At 44.1% G+C, this 15,275-nt stretch overlaps 1 protein-coding gene across 7 annotated transcripts in view; it reads left to right on the forward strand.

Moving 5' to 3' along the window:
• Fam13a (family with sequence similarity 13 member A) overlaps positions 1–15,275 on the forward strand; it is a 178,093-nt gene that overhangs the window by 141,466 nt on the left and 21,352 nt on the right. For all 7 annotated transcript variants that reach the window (XM_048333681.1, XM_048333680.1, XM_048333682.1 and 4 more), the window contains 2 exons: positions 6,207–6,354; positions 15,026–15,239. In XM_048333681.1, the coding sequence (XP_048189638.1) occupies positions 6,207–6,354; positions 15,026–15,239 (362 nt within the window). The remainder of the gene's footprint in view (positions 1–6,206; positions 6,355–15,025; positions 15,240–15,275) is intronic.

Consider the following 15,275-nt stretch of genomic DNA (forward strand, 5'->3'; position numbering starts at 1 on the left):
GCCCACTATCCATAATCATGATCTTGCCCATCAGAGGATAAAATTAGTGGTGAGGTCAATGTCGACCAAGCCCTCAGGAGAGGAAAAAAAAAGGTATCACTTCATAAGATTGGAATTATTTCCATGGTGAAGACTTGTGTTTGTTTGTTGCACTAAATACACGTTACTGTTATTCATGAAAAACCTGTCTGTTGTTCTTAAAGTTCTTTCCCCTGCTTCAGGGTGTCTTCATTTCTTACTTGTTTTTAGTCTTATTGTTTTTCTGTGTTTTACTTTTTCATATAGGTAGCACTTTCTAAACTTCTGTGTACCCCCCACATAGAAATCTGGCTTCCAGGTAATGCAGGAATAATCCTCAAATTTTAGAGATTAAACAAGAGGGGAAAAAATGTTAGACTATAGTGACCTTTTAAGACTTGGTTTTAACGAACACTTATTTCAAGTTTCCTACAGCATTAGGTTAAGATGGCAGAATTGATATGTCCATTATGACCAGATAAAATAATTTCTCCAATTTCATTATATAATTGAGAGAAATTTTATTCTCACTAACATTGTCCTTAAAGTTGTTTTTTTTTTCCTTCTAAACTCTCAGACTCATAAGATGATAGCAAATGGCAGCCATGGAGAAAGCTGGGTGCATCCTTTCTCCCTGTAAGTGACCCTTGCCCTCACTTGGGGCTGGGGTCAAGGTCATGGTTAGGTAGAGATGGGAGGCAAAGCAGGCACATCCTTGACTTGATTTTTTAAACAATCTATCTACAGTCTCCAATGTATTTTGGCTTCAGGCATGTGTTGAACTTGAATATGACCCTTATCTTTCGGCTCTTCAGCTGTGTACCTAATCTCATCCACAGCCAGCCTATGGAGACCTCCATGGGCATTGCTCATTCAGAGTCTCCCATTCCTCTTTATTGTAGGGTTCAGATTAAAATGTGTTTAGGGCCAAACCCCAACAAAGAAAAACAAGTTAACAGTCACTTCACAATAGCACCAAGGAAAACACAGCATCTTTGGATGGTCTTTGGGAAGGATGGATGTTGTGGTGAGCTGTTCCTGCTGGTTGTTGGAAATGAGGTTTCCTGCGCAGGCAGACTTGGGCATTCCTAGACTACTTGTGCTCTCAGATTTATCGTTGTTGTTGTTGTTGTTACTCTTATTGTTTGGTCTTGTTTTCTTTTAGAAGTACTGGCTAACTCAGGGCTTTGCACCTGGACCATGGCTCTAACTTTGTTATCTTTTATTTGGGGAATTGGGTCCTGTACTTCTATGCCCAGCTGCTCTAGGCTGCCATCTTCCTGCTAATTTTTTGCCCAGGATGTTTCTAAACGAAAATCCTGATGTAGGCTGACAGGCGTGAGCTACACCAAATGACTGTTCTTTCATTTTTAAATTCTTAACGACTGCATGTATCCAAAAGAACAGTTAACCCTACACAATATTCTCTCTCTCTCTCTCTCTCTCTGCCCACGCCCCCCCCCCCTCATCTCAAGCTGGGATTACAGGTATTTTTAATTTTTTTATTTATTTATTGTCAAAGTGGTGTACAGGGTTGCAGTTTCATATGTAAGGCAGAGTACATTTCTTATCCAACTTGTTCCCTCCTCCCTCATTTTTCTCTGCCTACATTCTTAAAGATACCATTGAAAATACATCTTTAGAGTTCTGCTTCCAACAAGATTTATGCCTCCTGCTCTAATTTTATTCCTTCTGATAAGTAATTTTGTATTGTGAAAATGCTTTACACCTCACATAAAACCCAGAGTTCTCCCACAACAGCCTTACAATGAACTTCTTTGTCAGGGAAGCAAAAGCAAATACAACTACATGAGCAGATATCACATCATCTGAGAGTTTATTTTTATGTCCGAATTATAAGGTCAATGAAGTGTTAAATTCTTTGAGGATATTTTTACATTCTTTATGCTTTCTAAGCTCACTGCTTAGAAGCTTAGAAGCATACCTTTGATAACAAACAAGACATTCAACATAAGCAAAAGAGCATTTTCCCTTTTCTTATTCTTCTTCAAAAAGAGGGAGCAGGAGAGAGAGAGAAAGAGGGGTGCAGCAGCAGCACCTTCCAATCAAGACTGAGAATTCAATCAGCTATGACAAGACTCAGCTGCAAGCTTCTATTTGAGATCTCTGAAACAGCTCCATCAGTTATCATCAAAACTCCAGAGGCTTTGTAGCTCACATGGATTTTGGAAATTTATTCTATTTTCTTTTATTACCAGGCCAAATAGTAAATGTTTATGGCTCCATGAAGTTCTTCAGTTCTTAACAGCGACTTTTCTCTGTACACACTGTATTTTCTGGAATAGTCTTGTTCTTGTCTCTCTGACTCTGGAAACATACAGGCCATTTATCCATCTATCCTCTTCAGAAAGTGAGGAAAGAATGAAACAACAATTCACCAATTCTTGGAAGCCTGGGAAGGTTCTAGATGAATGAAGTCTGATGATAAAATAGCTGGACAGGGACTAGTCTCGGCAGGGATAGACTGACCGACGAGCAGCTAATGGCTTCTTGACCTGCACGTGGACTGTGGCCGAGGGCCCGGGCCTGACCTGTCCCTGTTGGCCTAACATCCTGTGTTGTTCTTACAACTCACACCATGCTAGTCCCCATACGTGCAACGTCTGAATTCCACACCAAACCCCGTATCTTGTTTGATCCTCAATTCTGGCACCTAGGACTTAGTGAATATCCAATGAGTACTTGCCAAATAAATAAGTGAACAGGAAAGTGAGGAAAAGTAGAAACAGGTACAGCATTTCTTTTGCTTTTACCAAAGACTACATGTTTGGGAATTTTGTTTCTTTTTTTTTTTTTCCATTTGAGCTTCACAAACGAAGTCTTGTTTCTGTATTCAAAACAAGACGGAACGTCTTGAACCTTGGAAAGCTGGTATTTAAATTCATCTCCACCTTCGAAATCCCTCCTTCCCTGCCTACCATTGCAGCAATCCTTCTAAAAGCCAAAAAGTATATTTCGACATGTAGTGTGTCCGCATGTGGGTGCCACTCTTTTTTTAAAAAATTAAAATTTAAAAATAGTTATTATAAAGGTGACATCCAGAGGAGTTACCGTATCCTAAGTCAGGTAATGGGTACATTCCTTTTTTTGGACAATGTAACCCCTTCCTTCCCTCTTGCTTAGTTTTGGGGGGTGCCATTCTGTGACTCCCCATCCCCACCCTCCCCAGACCCTCGTGCAACCCCAGCCAGGAATCCCTGGCATGACCAGCCAGGCTGGAACTTGGGTCTCAGGATTCTAGAAACAGCAAGCCAGTTTCCAAGCAACCTCAGATGGATCAGAGTGGAGCCAGGCAGGGCCCAGTTGTTCCTGTCAGGTGTGTGCATGGAGAGGCGCTGCTGGCCAAGTGCACCTGTGGGGGTCTGGTCCCGTGCGGTGTGCCAGCCATCAGCCGGGAGCCCAGTCACTCAGTAGTCTAGTAAGTTAACCTGGGTCTATGGGGACAGATCAGCATTAGATTGGATACAGGGCACCACCATAACCGCCGGCTTATGGTAGCCTAGCCTTGACTGGACAGTTGCAATTCCACAGCCCTTCCTACCCGTGCCCGTCGGCCCTCCAGTCACACTTGCCCCTGCTGATTCATTATGGGCTCTACTTGCTGCAGATTCCTTTGCACGACTCTGTGTGTTAACGGGTTCTCATGATGTGTCTAATACTCTGAGCCATCCTGTGGTTCCCTAGCTCCTACCTCTGACTCCAGCCAGTGTTCTGATCTCTCACTCCTCTTGCCTGAAGGTTTGAAGCCCGGCGGGGCTTTGGTCCTTCATCTTCACGCGCTGTCACCTCACACCAGAGGCTGTCCAAGATGGCTATCACTAGGTGACATCTGAGAGATGAGGAGATAGACGCTCCGTGCAGAGAAATAGCTCAGGCAGTCTTCGAGTAGCCCCAGGTCCCTTCCCAGGGCCTTGCATTTCAAGTGACCGTGTATTCATGCAGAAAACACCCGAGTTTGAAACTAAAATTGCACGCTTCTATTCTTCCCTATTTTGATCTCTCTGAATGTAACGAGCCTTATAAATCCTCATTGAGAAATATTTATTTACTCTCCCTGCTCCCTCTTTTCTTGCTCCCCTCTCCACTTCCTCCCTCTTCCTGTTTTCTTTTCTCCTTCCTTTTCTCTGTCTCTGTCTCTGACCTTATCTGTCTGTCTACCTCTGTCTCTCTGTCTCTGTCACACACACACACACACACACACACACACACACACACACACACACACTCTTTTGGTGAATGGTTGACCCTGTAACTTTTTAAAAGCTAAACATCACATTTGGGCATTTCACCCATGTCCACTTTGGATTTAGTTCAAGAGGCAAGTACTTTTTTGTGACATAAATGCAGTGTGTGTGTATGTGTGTGTGTTTTTCAATAGACCCCATTTTTAAAGTGTTTTAAAACCCGTGGCCTGACTGATGCTTCATTTTGGTCCCCAGTGTGAAAGAAAAAAAAAGAAGAAAGAAGAGAAAAGAAACCAGTTCTGTAGCATCATTTCAGGGAAATATAATAGTAAAAGCGCTGTCTATTCCCTGGTGATTTCAAAGTGGGTTGGATAGCTATTCAAAGTAGCTGGAAGTCTTAAATAGTGCTTTATTTTAAGCATCAGAACATTGCTTCTGCATTTACAAATTCACTTATAACTTCCAGATGTTCTACGTTTCTTTTATAATTAATGGGAGTACATTTGCTAAAAATGAATTTCTCTTTGCTTGCAAAGAAAATCTCACATCCAGACCCATGCCGCCTGAGAAATGCATTTGTGATTAAACACTTTTTTTTTATAATTGCATTTGTTTGTAATTCTATGAGAACAGGAAGAGTGTCCATCGTGTAGTTTACAAGAGTAGGGTAGTAAAAAGAATTTCCATGCCAAAGACTATGTTAGCGCTGGTTGCGCACACGTGTGCACGCGAACGTGCACACGCAAGCACACAGCTAGAATATTAGCCTTTGGGAAGGGTTTTCCCTAGGTCACATGTAGGTGCCACCAGTGAGCAAAAACAAATGTAGCCCAGTATTTAGTATTCAGAGTAGATGAAGAATAGAGGAGTCAAAGAAAACAAGTGGCAGTTGCATATTTGTAGGATATAAATTATGTATCACCGACTTGCCAGCTTCTGGTTTTTCACTCAAAAAAAAAAACAAAAAACCAACACCCTCATGCTCCCTGTATAATTTTGGCTCATTCCCAGAATATATATTCCTTACTCCTGGCTGAGTTGAGACGCCACCACCACCCCCACACACACACACACCCCGTGCTGTGTGGATTTGCACAACATTGCGTTCATACCTCCTCCCCCTCCACAGCTCCTCCATAAATAGAGAACTGCGGGAGAGCTGGGATTGTGCAGGTAGACCCCGTGCCTGTGTGCGTGGTGGATCCAAGCCTGCGGGTGGCCGGGGAGCAGGCTCCCCAGGCTTCTCCCCCCCCCCCCCCCCCACCTCTACCCCTTGCAGGACTGTGTACCTGAGGGGCCTAGAAGCCTGCAGGGAAAAGACACCCTGCTGCGGGCCCCAGCCCTAGCAACCGGGGCTGCCCGGGTTTTGTTGTTGTTTACAGTCTAAGGAGCCCGTGCTCCTTTAAGGGAACACGAACTCCTCTCCGTCCTTCCCGGGCCCCAGTCAGTAAGCGAGGGGACTGACAGCTGCCTGCCCAGGACTCTCTCTCTCTCTCTCTCTCTCTCTCTCTCTCTCTCTCTCTCTCTCTCTCTCTCTCTCTCATTCTCTCTCTCCCCCTCCTCCTTCCCTCCCCCCTCCTCTCTCTCTTTCTCTCACATTCTCTCCTTCCTCTCTCCCCCCTCCTCTCTCTCCCTCCCCCCTCTTCTCTCTCTCTCTCTCTCTCCTTCCTCTCCCCCCCCTCCTCCTCTCTCTCTCTCTCTCTCCTCCCTCCTCCCTCCCTCCTCTCTCTCTAGTTGAGGGCACGCAGATGGACAGTGGCTCCTCGCGGGAGCGCGGCCAGCCCCCGTGCGTCCCCGCCGGGCATGGCGATGAGGCCGGGCCCGCGGCGGCGGTGACTCCCGCGCCGGGGGCGGCCGCGCCGGGGGCTCCCGAGGTTTCCTCCCGCGGGCGTGGGCTCGCCGCGGTCCGGCACGGGCGGTGGTGAACGCTCGCTTTTTTGGGGGGGGGTGTGGGGGGCGCCCCTTGTGTGCGTCTTCTTGCAGAACCCCAGCATGAAGATCCAGGAGCATCCCAGCCTCCCGGACGCCAAGCAGCCGAGGAGCCCGGAGCCCGAGGGCCCGCAGGACGGCTTCGTGTCCGAGGGGCCCCCGCCGGACCTGCGGGCGCCGTGTGACCGGGAGAGCTGGGGAGGTAGGCGACCACCGCGGGCCGCCGGGATCGCGCGTGGGGCGCGGGGCTGCGCGCGCGCGGGGTGGGTGGGGGGGGGGAGAGCCGGGCGCGCAGAGGTCGCTGCTCCCTCCCCCCCCCACCGGGCGCCGGGACCGCGGGGACGCGTGGCTGCAGCCCACGTCCGTCCACGTCCCGCGTTACCTGGAAGCCCCCTTGGCTTCTGTGCCTCACCTGGGCAGGGCGGGGAGGGGGGGCAGGAAGGACTTTCCTCTTTGCCCTGTGCCTCCCCAGCCCACGATCACAAGTCACCCACCCACCCAGCACCACCATGGCACCTTCTGATCCATTCCCTTTTCTTTTTTTGCCCCCAGAGAGTGGTTTGGGGGGTCTGCTTTGTTTGGGGGTTTCTTTCTGTGGGATCCCTTTTGTTTAGAACTCAAGGCTCACAAACTTTAGGGGTAATAAGGGCTCCAAAGGCTTTTCTGAGAAAATCCTGTAACTCAAGGCTCTCAAGATTGGTTTTCCTGGAGACTTTTTGGTTAGAAGTTGGTTTGGGGGGGGGAGAAGAGGGGAGCCTGGCACCCATGGTCTCAGGGGGGATATATGGCATTGGTTTGATCAGTATTTACTCTTACTCTTTCATTTTCTCGGTGTGGGACCCAAGACTGAACCGGTATTGGTGGGTAGAATAAATGCCAGCGGGTGTCCACCCTGGGGGAATTGGACTTGTGATTTCAGTATAATGGGGTGACTTAGTACAATGATAGAGAACCACAGGTCTGAAAATTCCAGTGGTTTTCACTGTCTTCAATCCCTACTTTCTCCTCCTTTTTTAAAACTTTTTTTTTTTTTTGCCAGTTCTGGGCTTGGACTCAGGGCCTGAGCACTGTCCCTGGCTTCTTTTTGCTCAAGGCTAGAACTCTGCCACTTGAGCCACAGTGCCACTTCTGGCCGTTTTCTATACATGTGGTGCTGGGGAATCGGACCCAGGGCTTCAAGTATACGAGGCAAGCACTCTTGCCACTAGGCCATATTCCCAGCCCTTTAAAACTTTTAATGAAGCTATACTCCATCTAAGTTGGATGGAGAGAATTGAAAGGTGTTTGCAAAGTCCTTAAAATGAAGATTAACCCTCTTATACTCTGGCATACAGATCCTGAGTGAGAACAGACTGGTTTTATTCTAGCTCTTTCTCATCTAAGGAACCTGTTCTGGTTCTTTTCACATAATTAGACAGTGGTTCTGAGATTTTTATCAGATTAATCCAGCTCACAATACATTCATTGAAGTAGGGGGAAAACATGTTTGTCTTGCTTTCTTTTGTTTTGTTTTTATATAATTTTTATTATCTTTAAATAAGTATAAAGGAGGTTTCAAGTCCACATACCCTGCTTTGTTGTTGTTGTTGTTTAACTGGCATATCATTGGGAATTGTTTGGTTCTTGATGTATTCCTGGGAATGGCTTGGTTCTTTTTTCTTCTTTGCATTCTTTAAAATAATCATATGTATTTTTTTAATCCATATCTTAAAAGTAGCCTGCTTGGTAAGAGGCAAAAAAAAAAAAAGAAAGAAAGAAAGAAAGAAAGAAAGAAAAAGAGTCTCATGTAATCACTCCTGCCCAGATAAAAGTTAAGAAACATAATAATAATCAAAATTAATGTATTTGAGTTTTAGTGATAGGGTCAGCAATAACATTTTTAGATAAAAATTAGGATTTGGAGCCCAAAATCAAATTTATCCCATTCTCCTCCTGCTCCCCCTCCTGGCACAGACTGTTTGATCATTCTTATGTCACTTAATTATAAATTTACAGTGTCCCCAGCACACTCAAAGCAGCAAGTAGAAAGCTTAAAATTCTCTCCAGCCTGGCTGAAAGCCAGTTTATAGTTTTCTAAACACTGCTTTAGGACTTTCTCTCCCAGATAAATAATAATAAGGTAAACAAGCTGACATGTTATTTTGGAAATCTAGATAGAATGTTTTTCACAAACATTATTAGTGGAAAAATATATTCCATTCTAAATAGACTTTGGGAATGTGAATTTTGTTAGCCACATAATTTATGAAATGGCCTTCTGTGACTTTTTCTTTTTTTTTTGCCACTTAACTGAATTTGTTGGTAAACTTATCTAACTTAAAAATCGGCATGGATTTATTTCAGAGCCATCTTACCATTTGGTTACTGCTCTCAGTGACTGTTTTTTTTTTCTCTCTATTTATTTTAACTCTCCAAGTGGCAGCATAGCAGCAATATAGCTGTAGGAATAGTCTACAAAAAAGCAATTTCTGTCTATAGTCAGATAAAATGAAAGTACCATTTGGTGGCTAAAATATTACCCTTTACTGCTTAGTAACAAGCAAAATGGTGTCTTTCCAGCAAGAGAAAAACTTTCTAATGTAAGCGGTGCATGTGAAGCCCTATAAATGGAGGTAATAATTACCAAAACCTTACAAACCAGTATGCAGGTGGATAGCTCCATCACCAGGCTGGAAGCCACAGTGGGAGGAAGCTCTCTTGTGGGCTGGCTTAGCTGTTCCCTGCCCCCCCCCCCCCCCCCCCCGCTGCTCTCTATCCCTCACCAGGCTCAGACTCCCATTGAATTGGAATCACAGATTATCAATGTAGGTAGAATGTGGTGAGGAGCTTGGAGGCACAGGGAAGCCCTGAGGATGGAAGTCATGCTGTTTACCTTCTGAGGGGCAATGTAAAGAAATGTCTGTGTATCTGTGTGTCTGTGTGTGTGTGCATACGCGTGCACATCTAGTACGTGATATATATTTAACATATAAAATATATACTGAACGCATGTTTTATGTACTAGCTCATCAGATAATATACAGCTATATTTTAGGGTACATTATGTCATCTGTCTCCATGACATCACCATCATTGTTATTCCAAGGATTTCTCCTTTGCAAAGCTAAATGAATATACAAATCAAACATACAGCTCTGTGCTGGAAAGTTCTGTGTAGGTGCAGAATGAGAATGTCCTCAAGAATCCAATTTGTGGGCTGGGGATATAGCCTAGTGGCAAGAGTGCCTGCCTCGGATACACGAGGCCCTAGGTTCGATTCCCCAGCACCACATATACAGAAAACGGCCAGAAGCGGCGCTGTGGCTCAAGTGGCAGAGTGCTAGCCTTGAGCAGGAAGAAGCCAGGGACAGTGCTCAGGCCCTGAGTCCAAGGCCCAGGACTGGCCAAAAAAAAAAAAAAAAGAATCCAATTTGTATTGACTTGGGGAGGTATTGTTTCTGAAAGTACTGGAGTTTATAAACACCCGCCTCTTGCCAGTGTATCTTTGTGAAATTAAGTTTTAAATGGTATTTATTATTTATTCGTTGATTTATTTATCTAAGATGAGGTCTTTCCTTGTAGCCCAGTCTAACCTCAAACTCTTAATCCTCCTGCTTCAGACTCCCAAGTATTGTGATTATACACATACATCACCATGCCCAGCTAAAAGTCATAAAAATACTTAACATCTCAGTCATTATTTACTGTAACTAGATAATTGCTTTGGAAAAGAAATTCTTCTAGTGAACCATGAAGAAGCAAAGGATTGTGAAAGGTCTTTCGGTTGAACTCTCCTATCCTGTGTGAGCCTCACGTAGCTAAAATGAGGATTTGAAGTCAGCGTGTCTCCTGACTTGTAGCTGAAACTCCTGAGTCATGTGGTTCAGGCTTCTAGGAAGCTGGAGATGAGAGTGGTTCAGAGGCAGACTCCTGGGTTCCCACGCTGGCCTGCCACTTCACCAGCTTTCTACGCCTTTAAGGAAATATAACAGAAACAGGCAGGTAAGGGTGCTGTCTGCTTAGTCAGGAGTCGCCACGGGAATTCAATGTTAAAGTGTGCCCAATGTTGCATACAGTGTGGATGCGTGGTAAGCACTTTGTGAGTATCATTGCCTTCCACAAATATCTCTACCTAGAGTTTGAGGAAAAATCAGCTCTTTTGAAACCTGAGCCCCATTCTATGTAAGGATCGTGGATGGCTCAGAGCACTGAAGATGACTCCGTAATGGCCTTCTGTGGCTTTCCTAGAGAATACCACCTGCTCTAACCTCCAATGGTGTGCTAGACACGGGGCTGAAAGATGCTGCACTTGAAAAGACTTCAGCTGCACCTCAGTCCAGCCTTCTTCATAGCTTTGTCCTAGATAGACAAGGGCAAGAAGACAGGTAAGGTAGTGAATTAGTAACTAATTAAGCAACTACCTCTAAATGTGCACATCCATGGATCAAGGTCAGTTCTGGTGGGATGTTCTCATTGGTTAAAGTCCTTAGCCCTGTTGGCTTACACACACTTGTCAATGATTTAAGTCAAGCTAGCCAGGATCTGCTACTAAATTTGCAGATTGGGCAAAGCCCAATAGATGAAGCAAGGATTATATTTAGGTCTGATAAAGCTGGTTACTAAGGTTCATTCGAAATCTGGTAACTTTCCAAGACTATTTGAACAACTTAAATAGCACTACCATTGTTCTAAGGTTCAATTCTGGAGCCCTTAAAAAATCATAAATAAGCAAATAAAATTATAAGAAATCCTTGAAGGGCTGAGTACATGTAACTCAGTGGCAAAGCCCTTGCCTAACAAGTGCAATGCCCTGCGTTCAATCCCCAGTACCACTAAAGAAAAAGAAGATCCCCTAAGAAAGGAGCCAGGCCCCAACAGTCTCTGGGGAGGGAGATGAGGTGGGTGGTGGTGGATGTAAATAACATAGCTGGAAGCTAAACATGGAACACGGCAGCTCCCTTCTTGCCATGCAGAGTTCTTAGAAATAAGTCGGCTCGGTCACCAGTTTTCTTTTCCGTGGTAAATGGATCCAGCATTTACTCTAAGCACAGTGGCAGTGTCTCAATGACCACACTGCCATGACTCAGAGATGCGGTCCTCCTGCCGTGCGTTTCCTTTGTTTCCATGGGGACTGAAGTGTCTGAATCAGAACTCCCCCAGGTCCTATTATTTTTTATCACTTAGATAGCAGGAATATAGATAGCTCTTAGCTGTGTTATTTCTGACCTGCTGTGATGTCAGCTGACCTGCCTGGATGGATTAATTTTTAATCGAGAAATAGGTCATAATTATGTTTATGGTTCATGACAAGGCATGCAACTACCAAGGAATTCTAGTCTAGAGATGACTAAAAGCAAGGAATTCTGGGCCAGATAGGAAAATGCACTTAAATGGCACTTTAGCATGACAATCCATTTGAAGCCTTGATGTTTTCTGGTTTCTCCTTAACTAGTTTTCTCTTAATGTCTTTGTCTCATTGCCCTGGAGTTACTGACTAAAATACAGTTACTGAGATGTCAAAATTGGGCATTATTTACCACACTGCCTTATGCAAATCTTACTCATTTGTTTAGATGAGAATCAACTATTCAAGCATAAACTAGCCTTATTCTTAGATCCTTTCAAACTAAAATGTGGAGATAGTGGTTCTTTAGTTATATTGAATGATGATCTGTCTCTTTATACCTTTCTTAAATTGGATTTTTAAGCTATAAGTGAATAACAGGAAAGGGGGGAAAGGGGAGAAATCATATAACTATTTCATGTTGCAGAGGCAGGAAATATTTCACTCCCCTGTACTACCTGATGACTAATAGTGAAATACTCTTTCTTATTGTCTTAAAAGTTGAAATTCATAGTTGTTTTACATCACATTTTAACATAAATATGAAAATGAATTCTTGCTGGGCACCATGCTAGTGGCTCATGCCTGTAATCCAAGCTACTTGAGAAGCAGAGATCTGAGAGCTGACAAACCTATGAGACTTATTTCCAATGAACAACAAAAAGCCAGGAGCGGAGCTGTGGCTCAAGTGGTAGAGCACCGCCAGCCTTGAGCAGGCAAGAGCACAAGACCTTGAGTTCAAGACCCAGTATCAGCACTAAAAAAAATGAGGAGAAAGAGGAGGAAGAAAAAGAAGAAAGAGAGGGGAGGAAGAAGAAGAAGAAGAACTGAATTATTTTGCCCGCCTCTATGATTTAATTAGAAAAATGTCACCAGGGGCTGGGATTTTTCTACCTCTGCATTTCCTCTATGCCTCTGGAGGGAAAAAGACGTATTTGTTCTTTGTGTCATTGAGATGATTGGTCCAGAAGGAAGCTACAGAATAAAGCCATGTTACAAATCAGAAAATTGATAGATGGCCCCATTAGCCACGGAGGTCCAATCATGACTGAGCCCCATGATTGGCATTATATAATGAACTCAAAGGTCACAGGTGATTGGAGAGTCCTCTTTTTGCCACATGCTTAAAAGTGGTAAAGATTAGTGATAACATTTTAAAGGAGATACTCTGCTAGATTCAGACAAACCAAAGGGCTCAGGATTTAAGGTAATGCCTTTTCAGATAGTTTCTTTTTTGATGAGTAGAAATGTCAAACTAGCCAGCACACCCTTATGCCAATATCAACATGAGACATTGCTTTGCCAAAGCCCTCTGTCCCCATAAAACGTCTTGTCCTTCCCCCCAGTTGTTTTGCTGGAAGGTTATTACTGGCTGCATGGCTGTTGGACCCATCTTAACCCTTCCTCCATCCTCCTCTCCGATCTGGCTGTTTTGTCCTTACAGAAAACTACTGCCGTCTTAAGAAATGGAAGATGAAATCTGATCAGCTCAGCAGTTCCATTTTCGGCAACTGTATTTTTACCTTTGTTCAGGGATTACTTTCCACTCACCCTCTCCTAACCTCTCAGTCCATTTCTCCCCCTTTTTATGTTGGCAGAGCTGAGCTGTTCAGATCTAAGCCCTGCCACTTAGCAGAAGATGGATGGCGTTTGGTACAAGTGCTGAGATGTCACATGATTCTCCTAATGGTCTCTCCTCAACTTCCGGAGCCCCAGTACACACCAATCATGTCCAGAATACACTTCCATTTTTCAAAATATTGTTATCTATGTTCCCAGAAAACTTGGGTTCTTTTACCTATTGAACCTCCTTCCACATGAAGCAAGTGTTTTAATGTGCCTCTCTTCCCTGTTTTGCTGTGGTTTCTTCACCGTTTTCAGGAGAGACCCAGCACTTTCAGAACAGAAGCACCACCGATCAGGAAGTCAGGGGATTTAAGTTTCAGACCCAGTGCTTGGTATTGATTAGGTTTTGCTGTCATTGGCTGGGTGGAGCACACAGTTCTCAGACCTGCCTACACTCGGAATCACCTGGTGTGTGTGTGTGTGTGTGTCTGTGTGTGTGTGTGTGTGTGTGTGTCTGTGTCTGTGTCTGTCAGTCAGTCATAGCCAGATCTTCAGCTAAATATCCTGCTCACCTGGGTGGAGTAGACTTGGGTGTTGATATTTCCTGATGTTTCCCTGTGAGACTATTATGAGAGAAATCCTGAGGGTAGATTATGAATGAGGCTATACCTAGCTCTAGATTTAAAAGAAAACAGCCAGATATCTGGTCTTCCTAGATAAAAAAGTCTACATAAAAATAATAATAAACTTTTAAAAGATAAGTTTATACAAATTATAGTTTCGTGGCTGAAGGGGCACTGATAGTTTCATGATTCAGACTGCAGAAACCCTACAACTTAAGAACAATGACCAAATTTCAGCCTTATGTAACTCTAAATTTAAAGCTTAACTATTTTTTAAGGCAGAGTATTACACATAGAATACTATTGTGCATCCTTGAGACTTACCTTTCAAATCTTTTCAGTGAATTTTTTAGTGAGGAAGGCTTTTGAAATAAATATCAAGGAGGGCCTGATGGTAAATAGAATGAGCATAACCCTTCTTCCTTCCAAAATGACAGATCAGGATTTTGTGCAGAGTATGGTCTTTTCTCTTACAGAGTGTGTCAAAAATGCACTTATCCAGCCTCGCCCTCCAGAAAATGTTCTTTTTTTTACCGTCCTCGTTTGATTTAATATGCTTCTCTCTCTGACTGTAGTCTTAAGACACTTCTGCAATTCCAAGTACAAAACAACGCCTCAGAATCAGGGCTAATCCCATTCACTAAGCAGAAGCACAGGAAACAGCTTAGTGAAGGACTGAAGCGGAAGTTGCAAACCCTCAGATAGGCTCTCACAGAGCGAATGTGATGGCTGTTAAGGCCAGCCGTGGTTCCAAATGCCTTTCTCCTCTTTACAGCAATGGTTTACATGTCAGAGTTTCCATTACTGACCTACTAGCCTGGCTCTTTCCAATCTATTCCTCAGAGCAGGTGTAGCAAATTTGAGAGAAAGTAAGAATAGAGAGATAAAATGTAGATAATGTGTACCAGAGTGATCATTTTAATCTGTACCCGGTATCAAAAATGAAGATCCATTCAGCACACAACTTCTTACAGCATTTCAAGAACAGTGTGGACACTGATTGAGATAGGTTGTATTTATAAATTGATTTGAATTAAAACCCCTTTGTGCAACTACTTAAAGATAATAATAATACAGCCAGACACCAGTGCCTCACACCTGTAATCCTAGCTACTCAGGAGGCTGAGATCTGCGGATCATGAAGCCAGCTGGGGCAGAAAAGCCTGTGAGACTCTTATCTCCAATTATCCACCAAAGAGCTGGAAGTGGCGCTGTGCCTCAAGACGTAGAGTACCAGCTCAGGGACAAGGCCCAGGTCCTGAGTTCAAACCCCAGGACCTACACATACAAACACAGAAAGATAACAATAGTGATAATAATAAGACAAACAATGTTGATCTCTTCTTGCTATTCTTTTCCAGATCCCGTCCCTACCTTTTCCTCGTGGCAACGGGAGACCGTGGACTCTGATGAAGCCCGCCTCTCCCCACAGGCTGGACGCCTGATTCACCAGCTTCTAGATGAAGACAGCGACCCCATGCTCTCCCCTCGCTTCTACGCCTATGGGCAGAGCAGGCAATACCTGGATGACACGGAAGTGCCTCCATCTCCGCCCAACTCCCATTCATTCATGAGGTATGTTGATCTGGGCATGCCCACAAACAGGAGAAA

The sequence above is a fragment of the Perognathus longimembris genome, chromosome 24, assembly GCF_023159225.1.
Source record: "Perognathus longimembris pacificus isolate PPM17 chromosome 24, ASM2315922v1, whole genome shotgun sequence".
In the NCBI taxonomy this organism is placed as follows: Eukaryota; Metazoa; Chordata; class Mammalia; order Rodentia; family Heteromyidae; genus Perognathus; species Perognathus longimembris.